This window comes from Zerene cesonia, chromosome 25, assembly GCF_012273895.1.
Source record: "Zerene cesonia ecotype Mississippi chromosome 25, Zerene_cesonia_1.1, whole genome shotgun sequence".
NCBI lineage: Eukaryota > Metazoa > Arthropoda > Insecta > Lepidoptera > Pieridae > Zerene > Zerene cesonia.
This window is the reverse complement of record NC_052126.1, coordinates 1,041,549-1,063,332: the sequence shown is the minus strand read 5'-3', so window position 1 is coordinate 1,063,332 and position 21,784 is coordinate 1,041,549. Positions and strand designations below refer to the sequence as shown.

Sequence of the window (21,784 nt, the reverse complement as noted above, 5' to 3'; positions counted from 1 at the left end):
TAACAAGCCTCTATCAGTCTCTATGTTATAAATATCTTTATAAATATTCCAGTTCCTTATCTATATAATTTGTTACATGTAATTTGCCGATCTCATTGTGTAAATTACATAAGTTATATATTTACATTATACACCATTACCTAATAATATTACAATTGCAATCAGCTATTAGAGGACTCTCCATCACCTAATAATACCTTACATATAGATGCTGTGTAAATGATAAAATTAAACAAGCATCATCATAATTAACAATTTATTTGTCCACAACAACCAACAATTCATTTGTCCACAAAAGATCAACGTCTCCCTGTTGTATTAATACCCATTCTAACAAACGGCACTCCCGGATATTTTCTTTTAGTATTAAAATATGCCGTAGCACGTTTAATATCTAAGAATTTTATTTCTTGACCATACACCATGACTCGGTACGTGATTGACTCTTTAAAGAATATTTCAACATAGAAGTCTATTTGGAGGAAATGCATTCCATAGCAGAGTGGTTTCGGGGATAAACACCATTTATGGAGGTATATTTTTGGTTTTTCTGTCGCCCATTTATTATAATGGAATACTTGGAACACAATGCAGGAGTACTCGAAGTTCGCGAATATTGTAAACTGAAAACATACAATATATACTGTTGTAGAACCATTTTCTTTTTGCTGGATTTTGCAAAGATCGGACGGGCGGTGGGCTTAACAAATATTGTTTGTATGAATAAATTGCCAATATCACTGATTAAATTTATTTAGATTCTTGAAATATAAAGACTCAAATTCATACTATTTAAAAAATATATGATATCTTATGTATGAATAGATGCTCTTTTTAACCGGTACTATATGTAATATAACGATATAGTGCCATCTTTTTCACAGTTCTCATATAATATATTATATTTATATAAAAAATACATCTTATTCATAGGTTTACATTTACACTTACATTGTAACTTGCTCTGTGCTTTTTCGGGTTTGGAAAGTGTTCGATTTTAGTGTGATCGGTGTAGAGTTCAGATTTAATTTCTTCCGGATCGCACGGACCATATCGTTGTATTCTTGCAAGACCTGAGAAACAAAATTCGGGAGAATATATGTAGATTAAGAGATATGAGAATGCACTAAAAATACTCAAACAATTACGAATATAATACAAAATTTCAGATTATTACATGATACGCTAAATTTCGATTAAATTTAAAAAAAATTGATGAAGTTATAAATTGATTTAATAATACTGTGTTTAATGCGCAAATGCTCCAACTTAATCAAATAATATCGAAGGATAAGACATAGTTGAGGAGGTAAAACCGTCTAGACTGTTAAGTTATTGACAACTATTTACTAATTATAAAGGATAAGGGCTTAAAGAAAATCTTGCTAAAGTATAAAATACACAAATTATGTACATCAAGAAAGTTTATGTTTCAGATATACATTGTACAATGTACTGTTCTTGCTATTTGTTTTTTTTTATCTTTCATAATCAAATAAAATAATTTATTTTCTCTTTCACAATAAGTCTTGAACTAGTAATAGAATTCTAGTAAGAACAAAATGATTGCACTAAAAAGTCATTAGGATCTGTTTTCACCTCATCCATAGTCTTATTATGGTTGATACCTTTTACCCCGATTACCTGGAATGGATTACCTGGTGATCTAACCATGAAGGGATAAGGCCGCCCAATAAATTATATTATTTTTTTAGTAATATGGTTTGCTCTGTGTAGACTTTTATTGATGAATTGCACAATTAAATATATTTCTCTTACTACGACGCATTATAATCTGATTATCAGCTATCCTGGTGACCGTTGGTCTACCGATCCTGAGCACGCTGTTCCTCACCCAGGGTCGATACTGGTTGTATTCCATGAAGCGAGCTGGTGCATTGCATCCCGGTCCAGCGACTCCTACTCCAACCTATGATAATTTGTTAAAATTTAATCATTTTAATTTATAAATCTCTTTTTAACGATACGGCTGTCAAGTTGTACGTTTGTTGGTACTCGTAGGTACCAAACCTCCATATATCTCCTTAGCCATAGAACACTCTTCATTTCTTCCTTCCTTTATCCTAATTATTTTAAAGGCGACAATCCTATATCTCAAACTATTCATGGGCTACCCACTTGCTCTTTTGACGGTGATGATATAAAAACTGTAAAACATACCAAACTCCACCTATTATTCTGACGAAGCGCCAAAACTGTGCCGCTTCGCCACACACAACTCTTTCCCAGCATGGCTCTCGCGCAAACAACATATGGAGGCCACATTGACTCAATGTCCAACTGTGAAACATGCCAATAGATATAATTACTAGTATATATCGCATAAAAAGGGAGCCGCTGAAAGACTGCTCAATCTTTGGTATGAAGTTTGTGATAGGTTGTCAGTTCTTAAAATTGTTACCGTAATTATTTACAATAAGTGTCTGCATGCTATTATTATTAATCTATGTTAATTTATTGACTTTCTTTCTCTCTGTTCTGACACACAATACAATAAAGGATAAATAATTTACGTTATGCAACGCATGCATGCGCATTTTATCGTATTAATTAGATTAATTTTGAGCGTATTTTCATGCTGATCCTATTATCTGTATGTAGTAAATAAATAAAAAACAAACAACAAGCTGCTTTTATATAATTATTATTGATACATTGGTTGCTACATAATTGAGTACAATTTGATGCCGAAATAGTGGATCTTTAAGTTCGAACACGTTTTAAGATGCTCTTCCGTTTCACGTTTGTCCTCTATTATTGTTGGCAACGTACATTGAGTTCTTTTCCTGTTAAGCACACGGTCAATTGCCTTAAAACAGTTTTTCCATTTCTTGTTAGGTCTAATGCACTTTCTTATAATTTTAACTAGCAATTCAAGACAAAAACAAATAATGTTTTTGGAAAAAACGGTAAAATCTATATATATAAAATTCTCGTGTCACAGTTTTCGTTGCCATACTCCTCCGAAACGGCTTGACCGATTCCTCTGAAATTTGGTAAGCATATTGGGTAGGTCTGAGAATCGGCCAACATCTATTTTTTATCCCGATATTCCTACGGGATACGGACTTACGCGGGTGAAACCGCGGGGCGCAGCTAGTATGTTTATATTGAAGTATTTTAGTATTCAGCTAAATTTAATTATTATTTGTATGATATCATATCATAAATGTTTTTATAATATTTTATTGCAAGTCGAAAATACACCTTCTAATTACGGCAACAGCATTCCTTTTAATTCTTGGAATTTTGAAGTTGGAGTTGTCTTCTGTGTTACCCAAAGCACAGAGAGCATAACACCATAATACCCATAGTAAATAGGTACCTAAATACATTCAAAAAGATTTTTGTTATTACATCGTGGCTAAGGTTAAATCCACACACGTCCCCGGGTCATTTCTTTTAAAAGCATAGGGTGTAAATTCATAATCCATTCATAAACCCACCTGGTTTAAAATGCAAATATGTTTGAGCAAAATTCTACAATTTATGAATATGAAAGAAAGAGTAGAATAAATGATGTCTCCTGAGTACCATGCATCAGGAGATAAAGTATGTCGCTATTTTGTATAATAAAGCTAAAATATTGCTATTTTTGCGCAAATGTACACACTTGCTAGTTGTTATATAAGTATTTGTGTACACTGATGAAAGAAGTTACTAATCCATTAAGATACATAAAATGAATTTAAGAATTATTAAGTACACTGTACAGATAAACGTATGTGCACTTCTGTTTCGTTCGTGTTGTTTTTAAGATATATGCTAAGCATGCAAATGATTGAACTGTTATTTTTTATATATTTTTTTGATATATCAATTATGCGACATAAACGAAACTTTACATTGTAGGCAAAACAATAGTACAGTAGTCCTTGTTATTTTCTTTTTAAAGCCGGCCTTCTAAAATATCATTCATGTTAGATGTATTTTTTTAAAAATTACCTCAGTTTGGCGGTAAAATTCTTTACAGGTCTGATAGTCGACGTACGCCATTTTTTGTAACCGTATAGTAGATATGTGACACTCTGGGTAATAAAGAAGATATTAATAAAATATAAAAGATATCAACATGTACTACTTTTTTTGTCATAGCGGGTAACTGTGCTGGTGGTTCACTTGATGGTAAGCGATCACCACCGCCCATGAACATCCGCAGGGGTAGTTTTTCCTTTTCCTCGCCCTTCCCAGTTTATTCCTTCTTTTCAGTCGTCAATCCTTAAAAGCTGGCATCACATACTTGCGTATGTTCTACGCGGGCACTACATCTACGAAAGTTCATGGGTGGTGGTGCTCGCTTGCCATATTCAGGCAAACCACTCGCTCTGTTGCCCGCTATGACATAAAAATTTGGTTCACTTTTATTTTTTCAATCTAATAAAGTATATCCATTATATATGATACAGGGTGCGAAGTGCAAACTTTGCAAACGGTATGGTAAATATAACCGGGGAGCAGGCTTCACAAAGCTCCCCTGTCCATGATATATCACACGATAGCACTGTATACAAAATTAGGTGCGAAATTACCATTTGAAAGTGTCATGCTGTAGAATTGTGCATTATTTAATGCGGTGGGCGGCGCACATATTGGCCGAAATCCTGTGAATTAAACGCATAATTTGCATTAAACACCACATTATGTACATTAATTTTGTCGGCTTTACACTCTATTTCAGCGATTTTCATATGCACCGTGGCCGTGTTAATTATTCGTTTTGCAGAATATAAATTGGAAAGTTTTCGCGAGGGTATCCCGGTTATGATGTTGTGTGCTTTATAGGAGCTGCAAGTAATTATACAATTCAATCACAATTATTCGAATGTGTGTAAGAGATTATTACATGGAGCAGTTTAATCATTCACTTTTAAGATTATTTAGACGTCCACTTAAAGAGAAAATTTTGATTAAATTTATCGGAGGAACATCCACTGCACTAACAGCCCTATACCAAAGAAATAGATACCTCCTATTTATATGAACAGCAAAGATGCATTTCGCTACGAAGTGATAGAAATCACAACATAAATGTATATTACTCGTGTGTGTATTCCTTGTGTACCTAGTAATAAGGCGCATATATTAGTTGTGAAGTCTTCTAAGAAATTAGGAAAAGGAAATATGGGTGTGCTTTATGTTGCTATTATTATTTTTTAATACAATTTATTTAATACAGGTATATATGTTAACATTTTCCTATAAAATAAAATTATTAAATGTACCTATCATTTGTGGATCATTTTCCAATTGAATTAAGGCAAGTGCGCTCAGGGTTGTTTTGGGGTAATCCGGATGAAAAGAATAGTCCTTTACGCGGAGAGCTGGCCCACTGCAGTTAGTACCAATAACAACTCTTGATTTGGACCTGGCAAAATTAAAAATAATAATTCACTTTAGAAGTTTGGTTAGTATTGTATAATTTTTTTTTTACTTCGGAGGAGATTATTTCCGATGTTGTTAACATCTGTTTTATGCACTATTTTTCGTGTGGTGCGGTATCATGATTGTAAACCTTGTAACCGGATTAATTCGTATTAAGCCTGAATGTTCAGAAGATGTATTAGAATAAAAAGTATGTTCCAACCTTTTTTGCTGGCAGCCAATAATATTAAATTATATTATGTATATTATATAGAATTAGGCATGAATTTTTAAAAAGCAGGTAGAGTGCTCAGATTTAATCACTTCGATTAATAGAGAAAAATATATCGTATTACGCCATGTTTTAAAAGTCTTATTTGTATGTCATTATAATCTAATATTAGCGACGCTCACACACCATAACTCACGTAATACAGACGCAAAACACGTTCAAATAACTAAAGACAACACCTGAAATCGATCTTAGGCACTTTGTCCACGTCCAGCGCGGCCCCGATCGCAATTTGTTTTGACACTAGCACAACCGACGTCGTCATCCATTTGTCACCTGCGAATTGACGTTTTAAAAGTGCTTGTAAACGGGTTGATTAAGGTTATTTGTTTCAAAATAACGTTTTAATTTAATTGTTGATCCGTGCACCATGGGAATGAAGTGATTTTTAACCTTATTGTTTAATAAGGTTTTGTCAGTTCAGAATTTTTTATTTTTTTGTTTCACCATCGGCAATGGAGCTGGTGGGTCGCCTGGTGGTAAGCGCTACCACCGCCCATGAAGATTTGGGAGGCGTAACGTCGTTTGCAGACCTTACGCCTCTCCAAACGGATTGCCGACTTAAAATTGGAAAGGGGTTAGGAAAGGTTTGATTAGAGAAATAATGGAAAGTAATGGGAAGGGTAAGAAAAGGGATATCGAAACACAGCAGTATCCTATTTCACGACGGTCTTCTGTAGGGGTGTGGTACTTCCCCGGTGCGAGCTGGCCCAATTTGTGCCGAAGCGTGCTCGACTACCACAATAAAAAACAAGAGATGAGACAGATGTTTTATGTTGGGAAAAAGAAACAATCGCATAGGAAATATTCATCTTTTGCAGGAACTATATATATACTGCCATATTTAAACCACTAAGTAATTAGATACTATAAAGAAGGATTTCAAGATGAATTATAACCCAATTCGTATATTTTATAAACATCTTGACGTAACATGTATGGGGTAATTTAATTTCAAACTTTGATTTCAATCACGAACCATATTAATCACAAAAAAATACAAATATGGATTTAAAATATCACCAATATTATAATATTGACATCAATTTGTCACTTGTGAATTAACGATACAGAATGTATAAGTGATTGAGGATGTTTTGATTTGATGATGATAGTCGTGATTTATTGAAGTTATTTATTTTCAATGATTCGTTTATTGTCGCATTCGTTATGACATCGCCGTACCAAGCGTCCATTTGTCATTCGTCACGGTAATATAAATAAAAGGTACCTATACAGGATGCTTTGAAATATGTGTTTAAAGAATCACACTTCACACTATATCACACTAATACTATAAGTGTGAAAGTTTGATTGTTAGGTTAGATAGGTTAGGTAGGTTTGATTGTCAGTCTCAGTGTGATTGACGGACAAACATTGTCCGTCAATCACACTGAAACTGCTGAACGGATTTTGATGAAATTTAGTATACAGACAGGGTAGCGCCAAGATATCCCGACGAAGCCGGGACGTTCGTCAAATTTTATAAGTTAAATTACCGCTGAGTTGTTGCTAGTAAATTTTTATGTTACTTTGATTTGCTTACACACAATAATGTGAATTATTATTTGTCTGTATGCGTTTTAGAGTTCTCAACGTTAATATTTATTTGGATAATACTATCTATTATCCATTAAATTAAGCGGACAATGAAATAATAACTAATTATATCAACAAAACATGATTAAATGTTTCGTACTTATAAGTTAATATTTACTTTAATCTAGTTTATAGGCAAATTAACTAACTCATTAATTTTCCCGTAAGTAAGGTATTGTTAAGATTAGTTGTGCGCTATATTAGTTCTCTTGAGAATATGTTTATGTTTAATTAATAACTTAGATTAATTTAATACTTGGATTTAGTTAAGCGTTAATATTATTTATTTTTAACGAAATAGCGACAAATGAAATATCGATTATTGCCATTACACGTTAAGAGATCACCTTGTGATATCATATTGTGACATAAATGCACCTACATTAAAATCAAAAGGTGGAGTAAAAATCGGAAAATGCATGTTTAAATTTTTGTTTTCGTAACAAATTTAAATATCGAACTGCTGACGTTACTAGTCTTAGAAATATATATTATTAGTGGTTATTACCGGTGGGTTATAGTGGTTTGTTCTGATTATTTTGTAATCATATTTATACCACGTGTTTAAGATAACGGCTATTATTATTTTTACTACGCCAATTAAAAGTTACTCTCACAAGATTACGAATGGAACAAGGAAAGTTTAGTAACTTTATATATTACAAATGGGTATTCGGAACAAAAAGACCACATCTGTTCAATAAGAACAATAGTTGCCTGCGCCGGATCATTTTTCTCAAAAATATTGGAAAAATAAAGAGCCAACAACATATAATTGTTAATATTCCACTGCGTTTAATTTAACGAGAGTAATTTAGATAGACATTTAGGAAATGAAGACTTCTAAAAGGATTTTAAACGATATGTATGATGCATCATCATCAAGACATATTATATCTTAGTAGTGTTCGAAACGTTGGGAATAATATATTTACATAAAGGGACGCTTCGCTCCTGTTGGCCGTAGCTTTTTTTGTAAGATCGAGCCACTGCGCTGTTGGTCCACCTGTTCGGTCACAACCACCCATAAACATTTGCAGAGTTAGGACCATTTGTAGGACCATATAGGAAGGATAAAGGAATAATGGAATGGACTGAAATGGGTGAGAAAAAATGATGCGGCCAGCATGATGTTATTATGCTTCCTCGTTGAATTAACTAGGATATAATAATGGTACAATTCGAATCCAGAGTTTCTTAATAACCTTATCAAACATACAAATTCTCCATCATTATAACATTAGTAACAAATTAGTATACACGAATCAAAATCATACTCATCGGATAATATAACGTGCCAAGCCATGGGTATGTCTCTATTTTGGCGTAGCCTTCATACACAACTGATATTGGTGAGTTATCGATACCGCAAGTCGCTTGTTGTCTGTTTGAAGTTAGATTCTGTGTTTGTGTATTATCTGTGAATTTGAAATAATTTATTATAACCTTGTACGTCCTACTAATATTATAAATGCGAAAGTTTGTAAGGATGTGTTTGTGTTTGTTGCTCTTTCTCGCAAAAACTAATAAACCGATTGCAATGAAATTTGGTATGTAGGCGGCTGGACAACTGGAATAACTTTTTATCCCGATATTCCTACGGGATACGAACTTACGCGGGTGAAACCGCGAGGCGTAGCTAGTTATTTAATAAATTTGAAGATTGATGGAGATTAATGGCCTAGTAATGCATAATGCATGGGCTAAGCATAAAAGTGGTTAATATTTTTTCTTTTTTATGCTGTATAAATAGAATAAATTACATACTTACCTGCGATTAGCTTTTCCAATACCACACAAAATATTATAAGGTTTTTCATTATTATATCAATATATATTTTATTGTCAATACATAAATTATATTGGTTTAATTATAATAAAACCTTAAAAGTTAATTTTCAATTCATGTTTTGAAAACGAGTAATCCGTTACACATTTCTTTTTAAACTGAGTGATACAATATTTGGTAAATAAACGTTATTTGTTTGTCATTCCATGAATAATAAGCAATATTTGCTTTATAATAAAGCCATAATAAATAATTTTAGTCTATACGACGATGATTTTAAAAGATGATGAAGATGCTTCAATAGTGTATTACTTACCTACTTGTTTGACTCTATTATTTTCTCTGCGTAAATTTAAAAGATTTTAAATAAACGGCTAGGTATTATGTAGGCACGTTGTATATATTGGTTAGTTTCTTATTTATATATTTTATGCCTATATTATATACCATTACCTCGTTTGTTCAAGGTCGCGCTTTTATAATTAAGTTTGGTTCATTTAGCTGAAGATACAGTTTCTATGTCTTCCAAAAAATAAGAACCACGAACACATTTTTAACTGTAACGCACCGAAAGGGTGAAAACACTGAAAAGTATTTCTTGTAGAATGTCATTAGCCTGAACTATCGGAAGCTTTCAACCGCTAATGACTCAGGGCTGCCACTGATTCATTGTTGCACATTTTTACTCCACAAGCGCGCGTGTTAATCTTGTATTGTGAAAGGCTTTTAATGATTTATTCAAGTTCCTTGAAACTATAATACTACTACCGCCACTATAAGTTGAATAAAAAAATGTAATATGTGAGATAGTTGTTATTTTTATTTTAAAGTAGGTTCATTTATTAATGCTGTTTCCTATTTTAAAATATCAGGAAGAGTTCTTCTTCCACAGTATAATTTTCTCATTAATTATCATTGAAATAAGTATTAAGTCATGCTAATGTCACAATAATTTTTGTGCTATAGTTTTTTAAAGAGAAATAAATAATTAGATAACTTAAAGGTAGCAGCCCTATTTCAGTTAGCTTCGTTACCAATCGCTACAGTTGGCCGGGAAGCACTCCTGCACCTTGTTATACAAAACTTACGCTTTCATGCCATTTGAATTATTTCGCAAACGTTCAATTGTTACCACCGCATTTCATTGATTTCAATATTTAAAGGCTTGGCATTATCTGGTGATAAATACTATATTACTTTCACGATACTCCTAAAACCTAGATGTGTTTTGCAAAATAGACCTAAATTTATGACCGCTCGATTTAAAACCACCTGTAGTAGTGGGACTATTCGTTTATTAGAATATAGAATTAATAAAAGTTACTAACGTTAATGTTACTATTAAGTTTTTCGGGGTTAGTTTGACGTATCTTTCTATGAACATACGTTATGTGTATGTGTGTAATTTGGTTTTTTGTTCGAAACGTGTTATTAGCTCTGTTTCCAATGATTCGAGAATCCGCCGGAACTAAATGACGGATTGAATATTTTTTTCAACTCCCTCAATGTGTCAAATCATGAAATAAGGTTCTGTTTCAGCGATCAATGTCAAAGAGTGCGGAGAACCGTGCATAATGTTTCACTATAAAAATACACGATATCCATTGTAGCCATGTATCACTGTTATGTATTATTCTCTGTATAGGAACTTAATTTTAAAATTTCGATATAAAACTTCGAGGAACTTTCTAGCGCTAACAATTGTATACAAATTGAATCGTGAACGAACTTGTCTAGAAATACTGTTACATATTTTATTGTGTTTAAAATACAAAAGCTTGTATATTGATATGTTTGGAGTTACATGGAATCTACAAGTGCAGAAGTAATATTCATTCAAATAAATACATTTTCATATAAAATTAAGTTGGTTAATACTCTGACGCTATTGTATTATGGTTTTAACAATATTCCATACGTCTAAAAATGTTTCTGAACGAAGGTTCAAAGTACATTTATCGTAATTTAATGAAAAATCTAGGCCAAGGATCAAGTAAATAAACGTTTAAAAAGGCATAATTAAATATTTATTTTGTACAAAAATGGTCAATGACATTCCTGGAGGGCAGGTACAAATCCCGATATTTAAATGGGTATATAAAAAATATTTAAATGTCAAATGTCAACATCCTCAACGTCCATAATTATTACTTACCAAGCACAAAAAGAATAATACCCATCCAACGCCCAATCTTTGGAAACCCATGGTATTATCGAGTAAAAAAAACAAAAAAAGGGAGTCGAATCTCCATACACTTGCGGAAAGCTGTTTAAAAATATTTTAAAGCTTCAAGTAAATAAGACTGAAAATAGAACGACGCGTGTATAATAGACAAAAATGAGAGATTACGATCTCAATTGGGCGTAAAACCAAAAACTGCACACGAAGTCGAGGGTATCCACTAGTTTTCAAAAGTTGCCATTCCACTCAACACTGGGAAAACACACGTGCAAGATAGAGAATAACAAATGTATTTACCTAAACTCAATTCTCCTTCAATCACATCGCGCGGGCTTTGTATTCACTGCACTAAGTTTCAGATTTATAAGAAAGTATGTTCCAGTTTAGAATTTATAATGCTTCATACCTGAGTTCGCAAATAAAGATGTCTTTATAAAGTTGTTTTTGATAAGCGACTTTGTGTTTTGAGAAATAGAGACGCAATTGTTTTGCATTGGTCTCACTCTAATATTACTCTCTCTATATATAGTTCTACAGACACAAATATAGGCGGGAATTTTTAGTTTTTATACGCGCTTTCTTAGCTTGTATGCAAAATTTATTAAGATTCTCTTTTCAAAAGGTCGTATAAAAAGTAATGATAAAAGAATCGATTGTATAAAATATCTTCAGTATTCATTGAAAAATGGTTTTTATTTCGATTATGTTATAACTTTACACGCGGTCAAAGCATAGGAAATAATGTATTCCTCCGTATAAACGACGTCATTTGACGCTTATAACATTTTAGAATAAGATGATATAACATTTAATAAGATTAATAAAATCCTCAATATTTTGAAAAAGCATAAAATGTGGGTAGTATGCTTTTTAATCTAATTTTATTTAAAATAAAAAACAATTATCTTAAATTTGTGTAACGCTGACAATTGTCAGAACTAGACCAAATCTAAACCGAACCACACGATATCAATGGCTTTAAAAAAAAATCATGAAATGGATTCACCCCGTGGCAAGTTCAAGGTTACAAATACAAAAAAATACAGCCGAATTAGAACCTCTTCCATTTATTGACACATAAAAACAACTAAATTTTAATATACCTATCGATGAAAACAACGCGAAACATAAAATTATATTTGCAATGGTAATTGAATGTAGCTCTAATAAATTATGTCATGAATACAATATCTACGTTTCTACTTTATTTAACATCGACGTAAAAGACCTACTTCGAAGTTTTTACCGAATTGATATAAAAATAAATTTCGATATAAAGCCATACATATACAATATGTAGATAATATAATACTCCGCTCCCAATATATTGTAAAAAAGACAATGGTTTTAAAATGAATGATAAATTTAACGGTGAATTTTTAAAAGTTTTAACAAAATGGAAATACAAAAAAGATGAAATTATGCAAATGGAGTAGTCAACGCTATCCTTCATCGCTGTGGCTTCAAGTTGAGTTAATGCTCTCGGCTAGTGATGTGCTAACAGGTTTATCGATAAAAATATTTAAATTCTTTAAGTTTGAGAATGTACGACAAGACATCGATATGTTTGTTTTGAGGAATTATTCTAGTGAAAATATAAATGATTGAATATAAAATATAAAAAATTGAATGAAAAATTTAAGCATTGTTTAATTTGTACAAATTTATGTGAACAATTGCGGCCCAGAAGCTTTACATTTTTGTCTCGGTTCCCTGACTTATAAGATACAAAAAAAAAACTTTAATGTTAAGTCAAAAATTTAAACCGTTGAATGGGTTTTTTATGATAACACCGAAATTTGGAGATTTAGAGAGATAATAAGTTTGAATTTCTTGATTGAGGTTATGATGTGACAATATTTTTAAAATTCATCCTTATTTGGTTTGTAAAAAATTATAATCTTATAACGTTGCGATGCACGTAGTAATTATCACATTTCATAGTCGAATTTTTTTTAATAATATTTTCACTACGCGCTTCACTATTAATACAAATATTTAAGTATCGACAAGAGTCAATATTTGCACATCACTAAAAGGCACGACGAAATAGCTAAGAGGATATCCAGTTTCGGTTAAAACAAAATCAATTACTAAGCAAAAATGTAGAAAATTGAAAGGTTGAGTGTACCTGACATGATATAAAACAAATTTCTATTTTTTTTTCATATTATTTATACAAATTTTCATTTACAAAGAAAAACCTGATAAATAAGCTTTAAAATAAATGTATTTATTTAAAGTACTAATATATTATCTACCAGCTTTTTCCCGCGGCTTAGCACACGTTAAATTCGGAGTAGTTTAATAGATGTTATTATACATACCTTCCTCTTGAATCACTCTATCTATTAAAAAAACCCCATCAAAATCCGTTGCATAGCTTTAAAGATTTAAGCATACATAAGAACATAGAGACATAGAAAGTGACTTTGTTTTATACTATGTAGTGATCTAGCCCAGTCTATGTTAAAGTGAGCGATAAAGTTTTTCTGAATGTGAGCCCTGAGGTCTAGAGAACAGAGGGTCCAGAAAAGAGGCGTTCAAGGGTTAGCGGGGCGACGGTTGAATTTTAATTTCTTTAACTAGATATTTAAAATTGAGTGAGATTAATGCCCTTCAGCAAAAGGGATCACATATTATCATTTGTAGAGCCTTGGTTTACTAATCAGTCTACGCCTTTGGAGATATTCATGGGCAGTGGCAAAGCCTATTCACCGACTAGGCCATCAGGAGACTCACCTTTGCGAACGATAACTTAAAAAAACGTTAAATCGGTGTACTCTGTCTTTTGAACCCATTTTAATCCTATAATCATAGTGCTTCTACTAACTCATGAAGCAGTATTTGCTGTCGACAGACAAGCATTTAATGCATACTAGTTTTATATTTATAATGGTACAAAATTGGAAGTGATGTTTGTTGTCCTTCCCACAAACAATATTAGTCTTATCAGCTACTATTTTTTTATTCGATGACTTATAGTTGGTTGGCTTAAGGTAGAATAGGTTGCAATTAAATCTAGTTTTAAAGCCCATACGTGAGTTATCTTTTGAACTGATATCAGCTCAGATAAACCGACATAAAAGGCGAGTTTTATTCAGTAGTACTGAGAACCGTAATGGGCTAAGTTTCCAAACATATATGTATTGAGTGGAGGTGATCGTTCCAATGCAAATACCAGCATCCTTGGCGCATTATATTGGTCGGGGAATCGCTCAGCTTTGGCCTCAAGTGAGGAGATTATACAGTATTTAATCTGAGTAAATTTAGACAAGGATCTTCTTAACATTTTAACAACAAGCAGCAAAACATTGCTATTTTCTTATGTATAAGTATCTATGTTAGGCCTACTTAAACACGATAGCAATTGGAAAATAGAGCATACACTAGTGGAACAGATGGCCTATGCCCACTTGGATGACTCAAGTATCGCCGGAGCAACTATGTGGATGCATATTTACGCAGTCTTAAATCTATCAAAAATCGACACGAGACTGCGCTACTCAGGAAGAAACGGTTCAAAGTGCTTTATTTTTTTATGACATAGCAAGTAACTGAGCTGGTGGTTTGCTTGATGGTAAACAATCACCACCGTCTATGAACATTCGCAAAGGTAGTGCCTTTACGAATGCGCCTGCCCGGTAAGGGATAAGGAAAGTATAGACGACTGGAAAGAAGGAATGTACTGAGAAGGGTGAGGAAATAGAAACGGACCTTTGTATATTGTATAGTATAACTACCAAACTCCTACATCGTGCGAGGTATTTTCAAACAACCGTTTTATATAGCTTCCTCGTGACATTTATCTTGACCTAATCGGTGGGGTAGTCCTTGTCTTTCGTCAGAAGAACAATACCTTTCAACAAAATTGATTGATAATTGTTCCATTTAAGAAAAATTGATTCATTTTAGAAGTATGAAACCTAGCTACATTAATAAAAAATAAAATGCGTTTTAATGGATTTTAAACGAATAATAAATGATTAAAACGTTCCGAACACCATAATACTAGTTATAAAGTTGTTTAACGTCCGACTTAAATTGCGATCTTTAATATTTTACTGACTAAGTATTACTTACATACGTGTATTGGTGTAAAATCAAACCTCTATGGTTTTTTGGTTTTTTTGTTCGTTTATATGTATTTTGCTTTAATATTATTACCGCCACAACTTAAAACTTGTCTACTCCGCAGTCGCCTCCGCCAGTATTATGATTTCGCTGGCATACGCTTATTGAGCGGTCCTATATCTCCGCTGAATGCACTTTTCTATACTGTGTACGGTCTGCAGAAATGATTTATTGTGAAAATAATGAGTATTGACCCCAATTCTATGGTACGTGATGGTCGAAATTTCGCTGCTATCCATTTAAATAGTCACACAATATGGCCACGTCATATCGTATAAAGGTTTTAGTTATTTAAATATGATTGAGTAATAATAATCAGAAAATTTATTTATGTTTTTGAAAATTCTTTATTTAAGTAATTTTTTGTATTATAGTCACAAGATAAAAAATGTTATATCGAATAAATTATTGCAAATTCACACTGACTTGTTTGTAAGTTCATTTCAGAGTCATTTGATATTCAAGTTGACTTTTTCTGAGCCATTTTTATCTTTGTGTATTTTAAATGAAGTAATATCTACTGACGTTAATTGAAGCGTAGACCCGCCAAAACAAGGATTTGATTTTATTTCAAATTTAACAACACTTAATATATATATATAATATAATATAATCTCTCCTTACGTATAACTTCTCCCTACCATATGTTTGCCGACGACTTACAGATATATCTTCATTCTACACCTGACAATTTATCAAATGCTATTGTCACTATAAACGCGGAATAATATAATATAGCAACATGGTGCGAACAGTTTGGCCTTAAGATAAATCCTTCCAAAAGCCAAGCGACCGTTGTTGGGAGTCAGTATCTTATTTCGGAGATTGACTGGGGTATTCTGCCTGCTGTTAAAATTGGTTGCGTGGATATTCCTTTGACCAAACAAGTAAAAAACTTAGGTGTGATTATAGACCAAACACTTTCTTGGTCTCAACATCTCCAGCAAATCAGCCGCAAAATATATGCTGCATCTGGCTCTCTACGACGCCTCCGCAACTTTTTACCTATACCGACAAAGATTATGTTAGCACAGTCCCTTCTCCTTCCTATTCTTGACTATGCTGATGCTTGCTTTCTCGACTTAACATCTGAGCAATTGGATAAACTTGAGCGACTTCAAAACTATTGCATCCGGTTTGTTTACGGTCTCCGTAAATATGACCACGTCTCTCATTTTCGCAAGAAACTCAAGTGGCTCCCAATCCGCCTTCGCCGGACTGTTCATTACCTACAACTATTGTATCGAATCCTTTTCAACCCCAAAGCTCCTTCTTACCTAAAAAACCAGTTCCAATTCCTGCACTGTGATAACTATTCTCTGCGATCTGTGGACAGGTTAGTACCTTCACACCGCACACAGTTTTACGGTGGTTCTCTCACTGTAACCGCTGTCGGTTTGTGGAACTTCTTGCCTGTCAGCATCCGCAAAGCTCAAACCCTATCCACCTTTGCTAAGCAAGTCCGAAATCACTACTTAAACCTAGCATTCAACTCGGATCAGTAAGTTTAATTTTATTTATTTGTGATTTTCTCTATTATCTTTTTCTTTTATGTTTTCATCAAAATATGTTTTCTAGTATTCTATATGTCAATATATACTGTATTTTTTTTTGCAAGTATCATTCAAAGGTATATTTATATGTATATGTGATATGTATTTTAAGTTAAAATATTTATGTACTTAATACCTACCTCCTGCTTTTTACTATTTCTATACACAGTGGGTTGCCTGGAAGAGATCACTCTTTAGTGATAAGGTCGCCTTCTGTGCTGGTCTAGTTTTAAGTTTTTATATTTAAGGTTTATTTGTATACCAGTACAATAAAGTGTTAAATAAATAAATAAAAACACTCAAACTTTTGAAACTATAAACAACTTTAATACTTTCGGATGCTGCGTTTACGGCTTTTTTCCTATAACAGTTAAATGCTGTTTTTTTTGCCGTCGCTACCTTTAGACAAGTCTGAATACAACCTTACATGGACTACAACTGTCATCCCGTCTTTCTACCTAAGGAACCATTTAAGAGCCCCACAATAGCAATGGATAAATAGCTTTATTTAGTATTTCTAATAAAATTTCTGGTTTTACGTGAATTGGGGCAGACATTTTTATGTGTCTGTTTCACGTAACCATTTTATTCCTGAGGCGTGGTTGTTCGGACAAGATAAAATATATCGTCTGATTTTCTACGTGGAATAAGAGAAATTCGCCTTGGTTTTATTCAGCCGCAGTCAATATTTTGCAAGTATTATCTTAAAAGCAAGAACTCGATTTAAAGGTCAAGGACGAGACATTTCTTGTAATGTCTTTGGTTACAATAGTGCTGAGTCTACACAATAGACAATTTAATTAATGACTTGCGGACGCCTGTTTCTTCGTTCACATTTTGCTATAATTTATTGCATGAAACTTTACTGTGATTTATCAATAATAATAATAATAAACATAACAATAACAATATCAAATTTGTATGAATAACTTGTTTATGAGAATTCTATCAATTGCTGCTTTTACTTTGGAAATGGCTTAACGTTTCTAATGCAATGCAATGCAAATCCATTTTAACAATTCGTTTCTTATCCTTCAAGGTGAATTATCGCCATACTTTCATAGTTTGTTTTTTTTTATTATGGGGTTTGGCTGAAGGTAAGCGATCATCATCGCCCATGAATATTCGCAAAGGTATTTTGCCTCTGCAAAGGAAAGGGAAAGGGTTGATGACTGGAAAGAAGGAATGGACTAAGAAGGGTGAGGAAAATGAAACAGGCCTCTTCCTTTTGTTAAAAATAAAATATATTATATTCATAGCGCCATGTCTGCAATATAATAAAAAATAAAAAGTAGTCGTGTCGCGTATGACGTATTGTTCAAAGACAAACTTTGACGTTTAATTAAAATTCCCGCCAAAATTTCACGCGATGCGAATAATTCGAAAATCGATTGGCGAACCGGTGAAAGCACAATGGCATTCTCCATTCAATGCTAAATTAATTTATTGCTCAAACTCCGTAAGCCCCGCTGTTCTTATTCAAATCGCGATTTAATTTCTTTGGGGCTTTGTTTCTTCGTTTCACTCTCGAGTTTTGTCTATGGTAATTCATAATTTGTTTACGTTAACGATTAAATAAGTTACCCTTTTTTAATCACTCTGTTGGTTCAGTTGTTTTTTATTATTAGCGGATTAGAGAAATCTTGATTTTACTGTGAATTTATATACAGTTTTAGATTCTAACCATCACAAACCTTTCTAAACGATATTTCTGGCTAGAAATCAAGTGAATACAATGTGTAATTTCATTATATTTTCGCTTTAATGATGGCATCAACTAAATAACCTAAATTTCGCAAGGAAATTATTTTATCCCTATGACTCTAATCATGATAAAAAGATAAACTTATGAAATTATTGTATCATCACCGAGATCTGATAAGTTTACAAAGTTTGAATAAAATCTGTTTATTTAGAATGGGTCAAAATGGAGTCTAAAGGAGTCGGTTGCAATCAAATATATTGTTAGGCTAATAAAATGATATTAAAAAGAACAGAGGGCACACAACGTACCTTAAACATACAATTTTAAATTAATATGTAACTTAATAAGATAATAGGCTTCTGCGTTTCATCTGTTACTTTATTCTTTTTTAGTTTTACTATTGCATAATACTCGTTCGTATACGTGTGTATATTTTACTTGTCTTTTCTGTTGTAGGACATGCTCTATAACTGAGAAATTTTTCAAGAACAGAAAAGATTTGATCACAGGGCGGGATAAAAACTAACGTATGTCGCCGTACCTTGGCAACGCCTGACCTCCTAACCATCCGTGTCGGTAACGTAGTAAAAACTAATTCCTATTGTATTTGTTACCGTTGTATATGTCGAGAAATTTTATCAAAATTCTTCTGTATACGCCTGAGAAGACAATTATTATTTAAGCAAGCGAGATATCATTAGTATACATTTGGATGATTGACCTTTCTAAATGGAAATAGCCTGATCACGACTTAACTATCCTTATAATAAAACTGAAGAGTTTGTTTGTGCAAATCTCGGGAACTACTGAAACGATTTTCAATCTTAAATTTCTGTCACCGTTGATCTCTGAGTGCTATAGGTTATATATGTACCAGGGATGGAGCGGACGTGGTACGATAGTTATTAATCAGTCTGTATAGTAAATATTCATCAAATGTTAATATGCGATAATTACATAAAATTACAAAGTTTGTTAAGCCGCTTATTTCGCACCGGCTTCATTTGTAGCAATTATTAATTAAATACGTTCATAGTTCATTTCATTTTAGGAAACATTTATTAATAGCGGATCGCTCCAGCTTAATGCGGAATTAATATTTGTATAAAAATTGTTGGCATTGTGCTAAATGTTTTTTTAATATATTATGTCAAGTTCTGTGCTTAAATCGTTGAAATGATGAATCCTTAATAATTGTACAAACTTTGCATTAAATTTGAAGTGGGTCAAAATGGTGTCTACAGGAGTCGGTTACATACAAACATTTAGGTGATAAAAAACATTTGTAAATGCCGTCCTAACTTGTTTGCTACCGGCTACTCTAATTAAATAAGGAAGTACAAACAGACGTTTCCTCGTCCATTCCTATATTAACTCCCTTTATCCGTTAAGGCCCTCTGCAAGTGCAAATGTTTATGGGGTGTGATCGCTTTCCATCAGGCGAACCGTCAGCTCAGTTACTCGCTATTAGATAACAAAAATCCACCAATAACTGTGTAGTTACAGATACCATGAATGTTTCTATTATTATTGATTACTAGCTGCGCCCCGCGGTTTAACTCGTGTAAGACCGTATCCCGTAAGAATATCGGGATAAAAAGTGGCCTATATGTTATTCCAGCTATCCAGCTCTTACAAACTTTCGCATTTATAGTATGAGTAGGACTAGTAGGATAGGATAGTAGGATTATAATAAGACATAGTTACACAGAGGACACATTTCATTTATAATATTATCTCGTAGCAAATCCCCTTTGTACAAAAATGTTCTACATATATAAACTTTACCAAACTCTCTTATTGGTACGTAATAAAGTCCACATTTGACGTTGCAAATTCAATTTTGTTTATTTCTCCAAATAGCAATAAGCTTCGCCTTCCCAAATACGAGTACAGATTAGGATTACACAGAGGCTTTATTGTTTTGCGTCAAGTGATACACACGGAACTTTTGTAGCAAATTGGTCGCGCGGGGCTTAAGCGAGCTGTGTGTCCCTGTGACACACTAATCAGTGTCGCAAAAATCTACGTTATATCATCCTGTATGGTTCACATAAAAAGCTCTTTTAAAATTTATGTTCGATGTAAAATGTTTTAATTTAAAGTGATATTTATATAGTTACTATATAAGATGAAGAATTTCTCTAATTACCTTAATAATCATATACCTTTATTATACAACGAATATATTATGTACTTATGTGTGTGTGTGCGTGCTACTTTAGGATTTTTGCTATTAGGACTTACCAGTTGAGAAGACACATTCTACTATAATGAGATGATAATCAAATATCTTTGAAATTTTACACAGATCTTATAAACAGAAATATTTCAGTTAATGTTAAAGAATTAGGTGTAACCCGCGGGGTCACTCGCGTAGTACCCGGTTGCAACGTAGCCTATGTGCTAATCCAGACTACAATCTATCGCTCTACCAAATTACATACAGATAAAATAAGCTGTTGTCGCGTGAAAGAGTAACAAACATCTATACATCCATCCATTATAATATTAATTGGATGTTAAGAATGCCAGTTGGAAGATACCATAACAATACCAGATAACGGACGGTATGTTGTAAATTTTACTGTAATTACTTAAGTAAAGCAGGGGTGGGTGCTGTAATAATAGATTACATGCATAAAATTCGCCCAAAACACCCACCGCAAGGTAATAAAAATAAACGTTTACTAAACCTTGATTTATCGTTTTTGCTGTCGGTACAACTCATCAATATTCGTTCGGTGTGACGTGGCAATAAGATTTATTATTTTCTCACTCATTACTCACGTATGTACGTGTTATCGTTTGCACGAATTGGCTAGGTATTTCTTTGAAGATAATTTCGCCTAAATGTACGTGAATTACAGATGTACATGACAGGCTTTATTTGCTTTCGTCTGTATTAATTCTTCCAACTCTATATGTTAGCCTTCCTTATTTCTATTTATGACTGTGATAAAATTGAGGATCTTGTTTAAGATTCAAACCTACCTTCATGTATCGAGGATCCCTTTGACCTTAATAGATTTCACAATTAAAAACTTGGATACATTAGGTATGGACTATCTATCTTCTATCTTTATATATATAAAATTCTCGTGTCACAGTTTTCGTTGCCATACTCCTCCGAAACGGCTTGACCGAT

General features: G+C 33.0%; 1 protein-coding gene across 1 annotated transcript; it reads right to left on the bottom strand.

Moving 5' to 3' along the window:
* Window positions 1–299: 299 nt before the first annotated feature.
* On the bottom strand, window positions 300–9,093 carry LOC119836574. The gene is made up of 10 exons (XM_038361956.1): window positions 9,045–9,093; window positions 8,551–8,691; window positions 5,854–5,950; window positions 5,244–5,386; window positions 4,551–4,622; window positions 3,967–4,049; window positions 2,182–2,301; window positions 1,780–1,930; window positions 952–1,073; window positions 300–623 (listed from the first exon to the last, which is right to left on the bottom strand). The coding sequence occupies exons 1-10, from the start codon at window positions 9,091–9,093 to the stop codon at window positions 300–302; spliced, it is 1,302 nt and encodes a 433-aa protein (XP_038217884.1).
* Window positions 9,094–21,784: the final 12,691 nt, after the last annotated feature.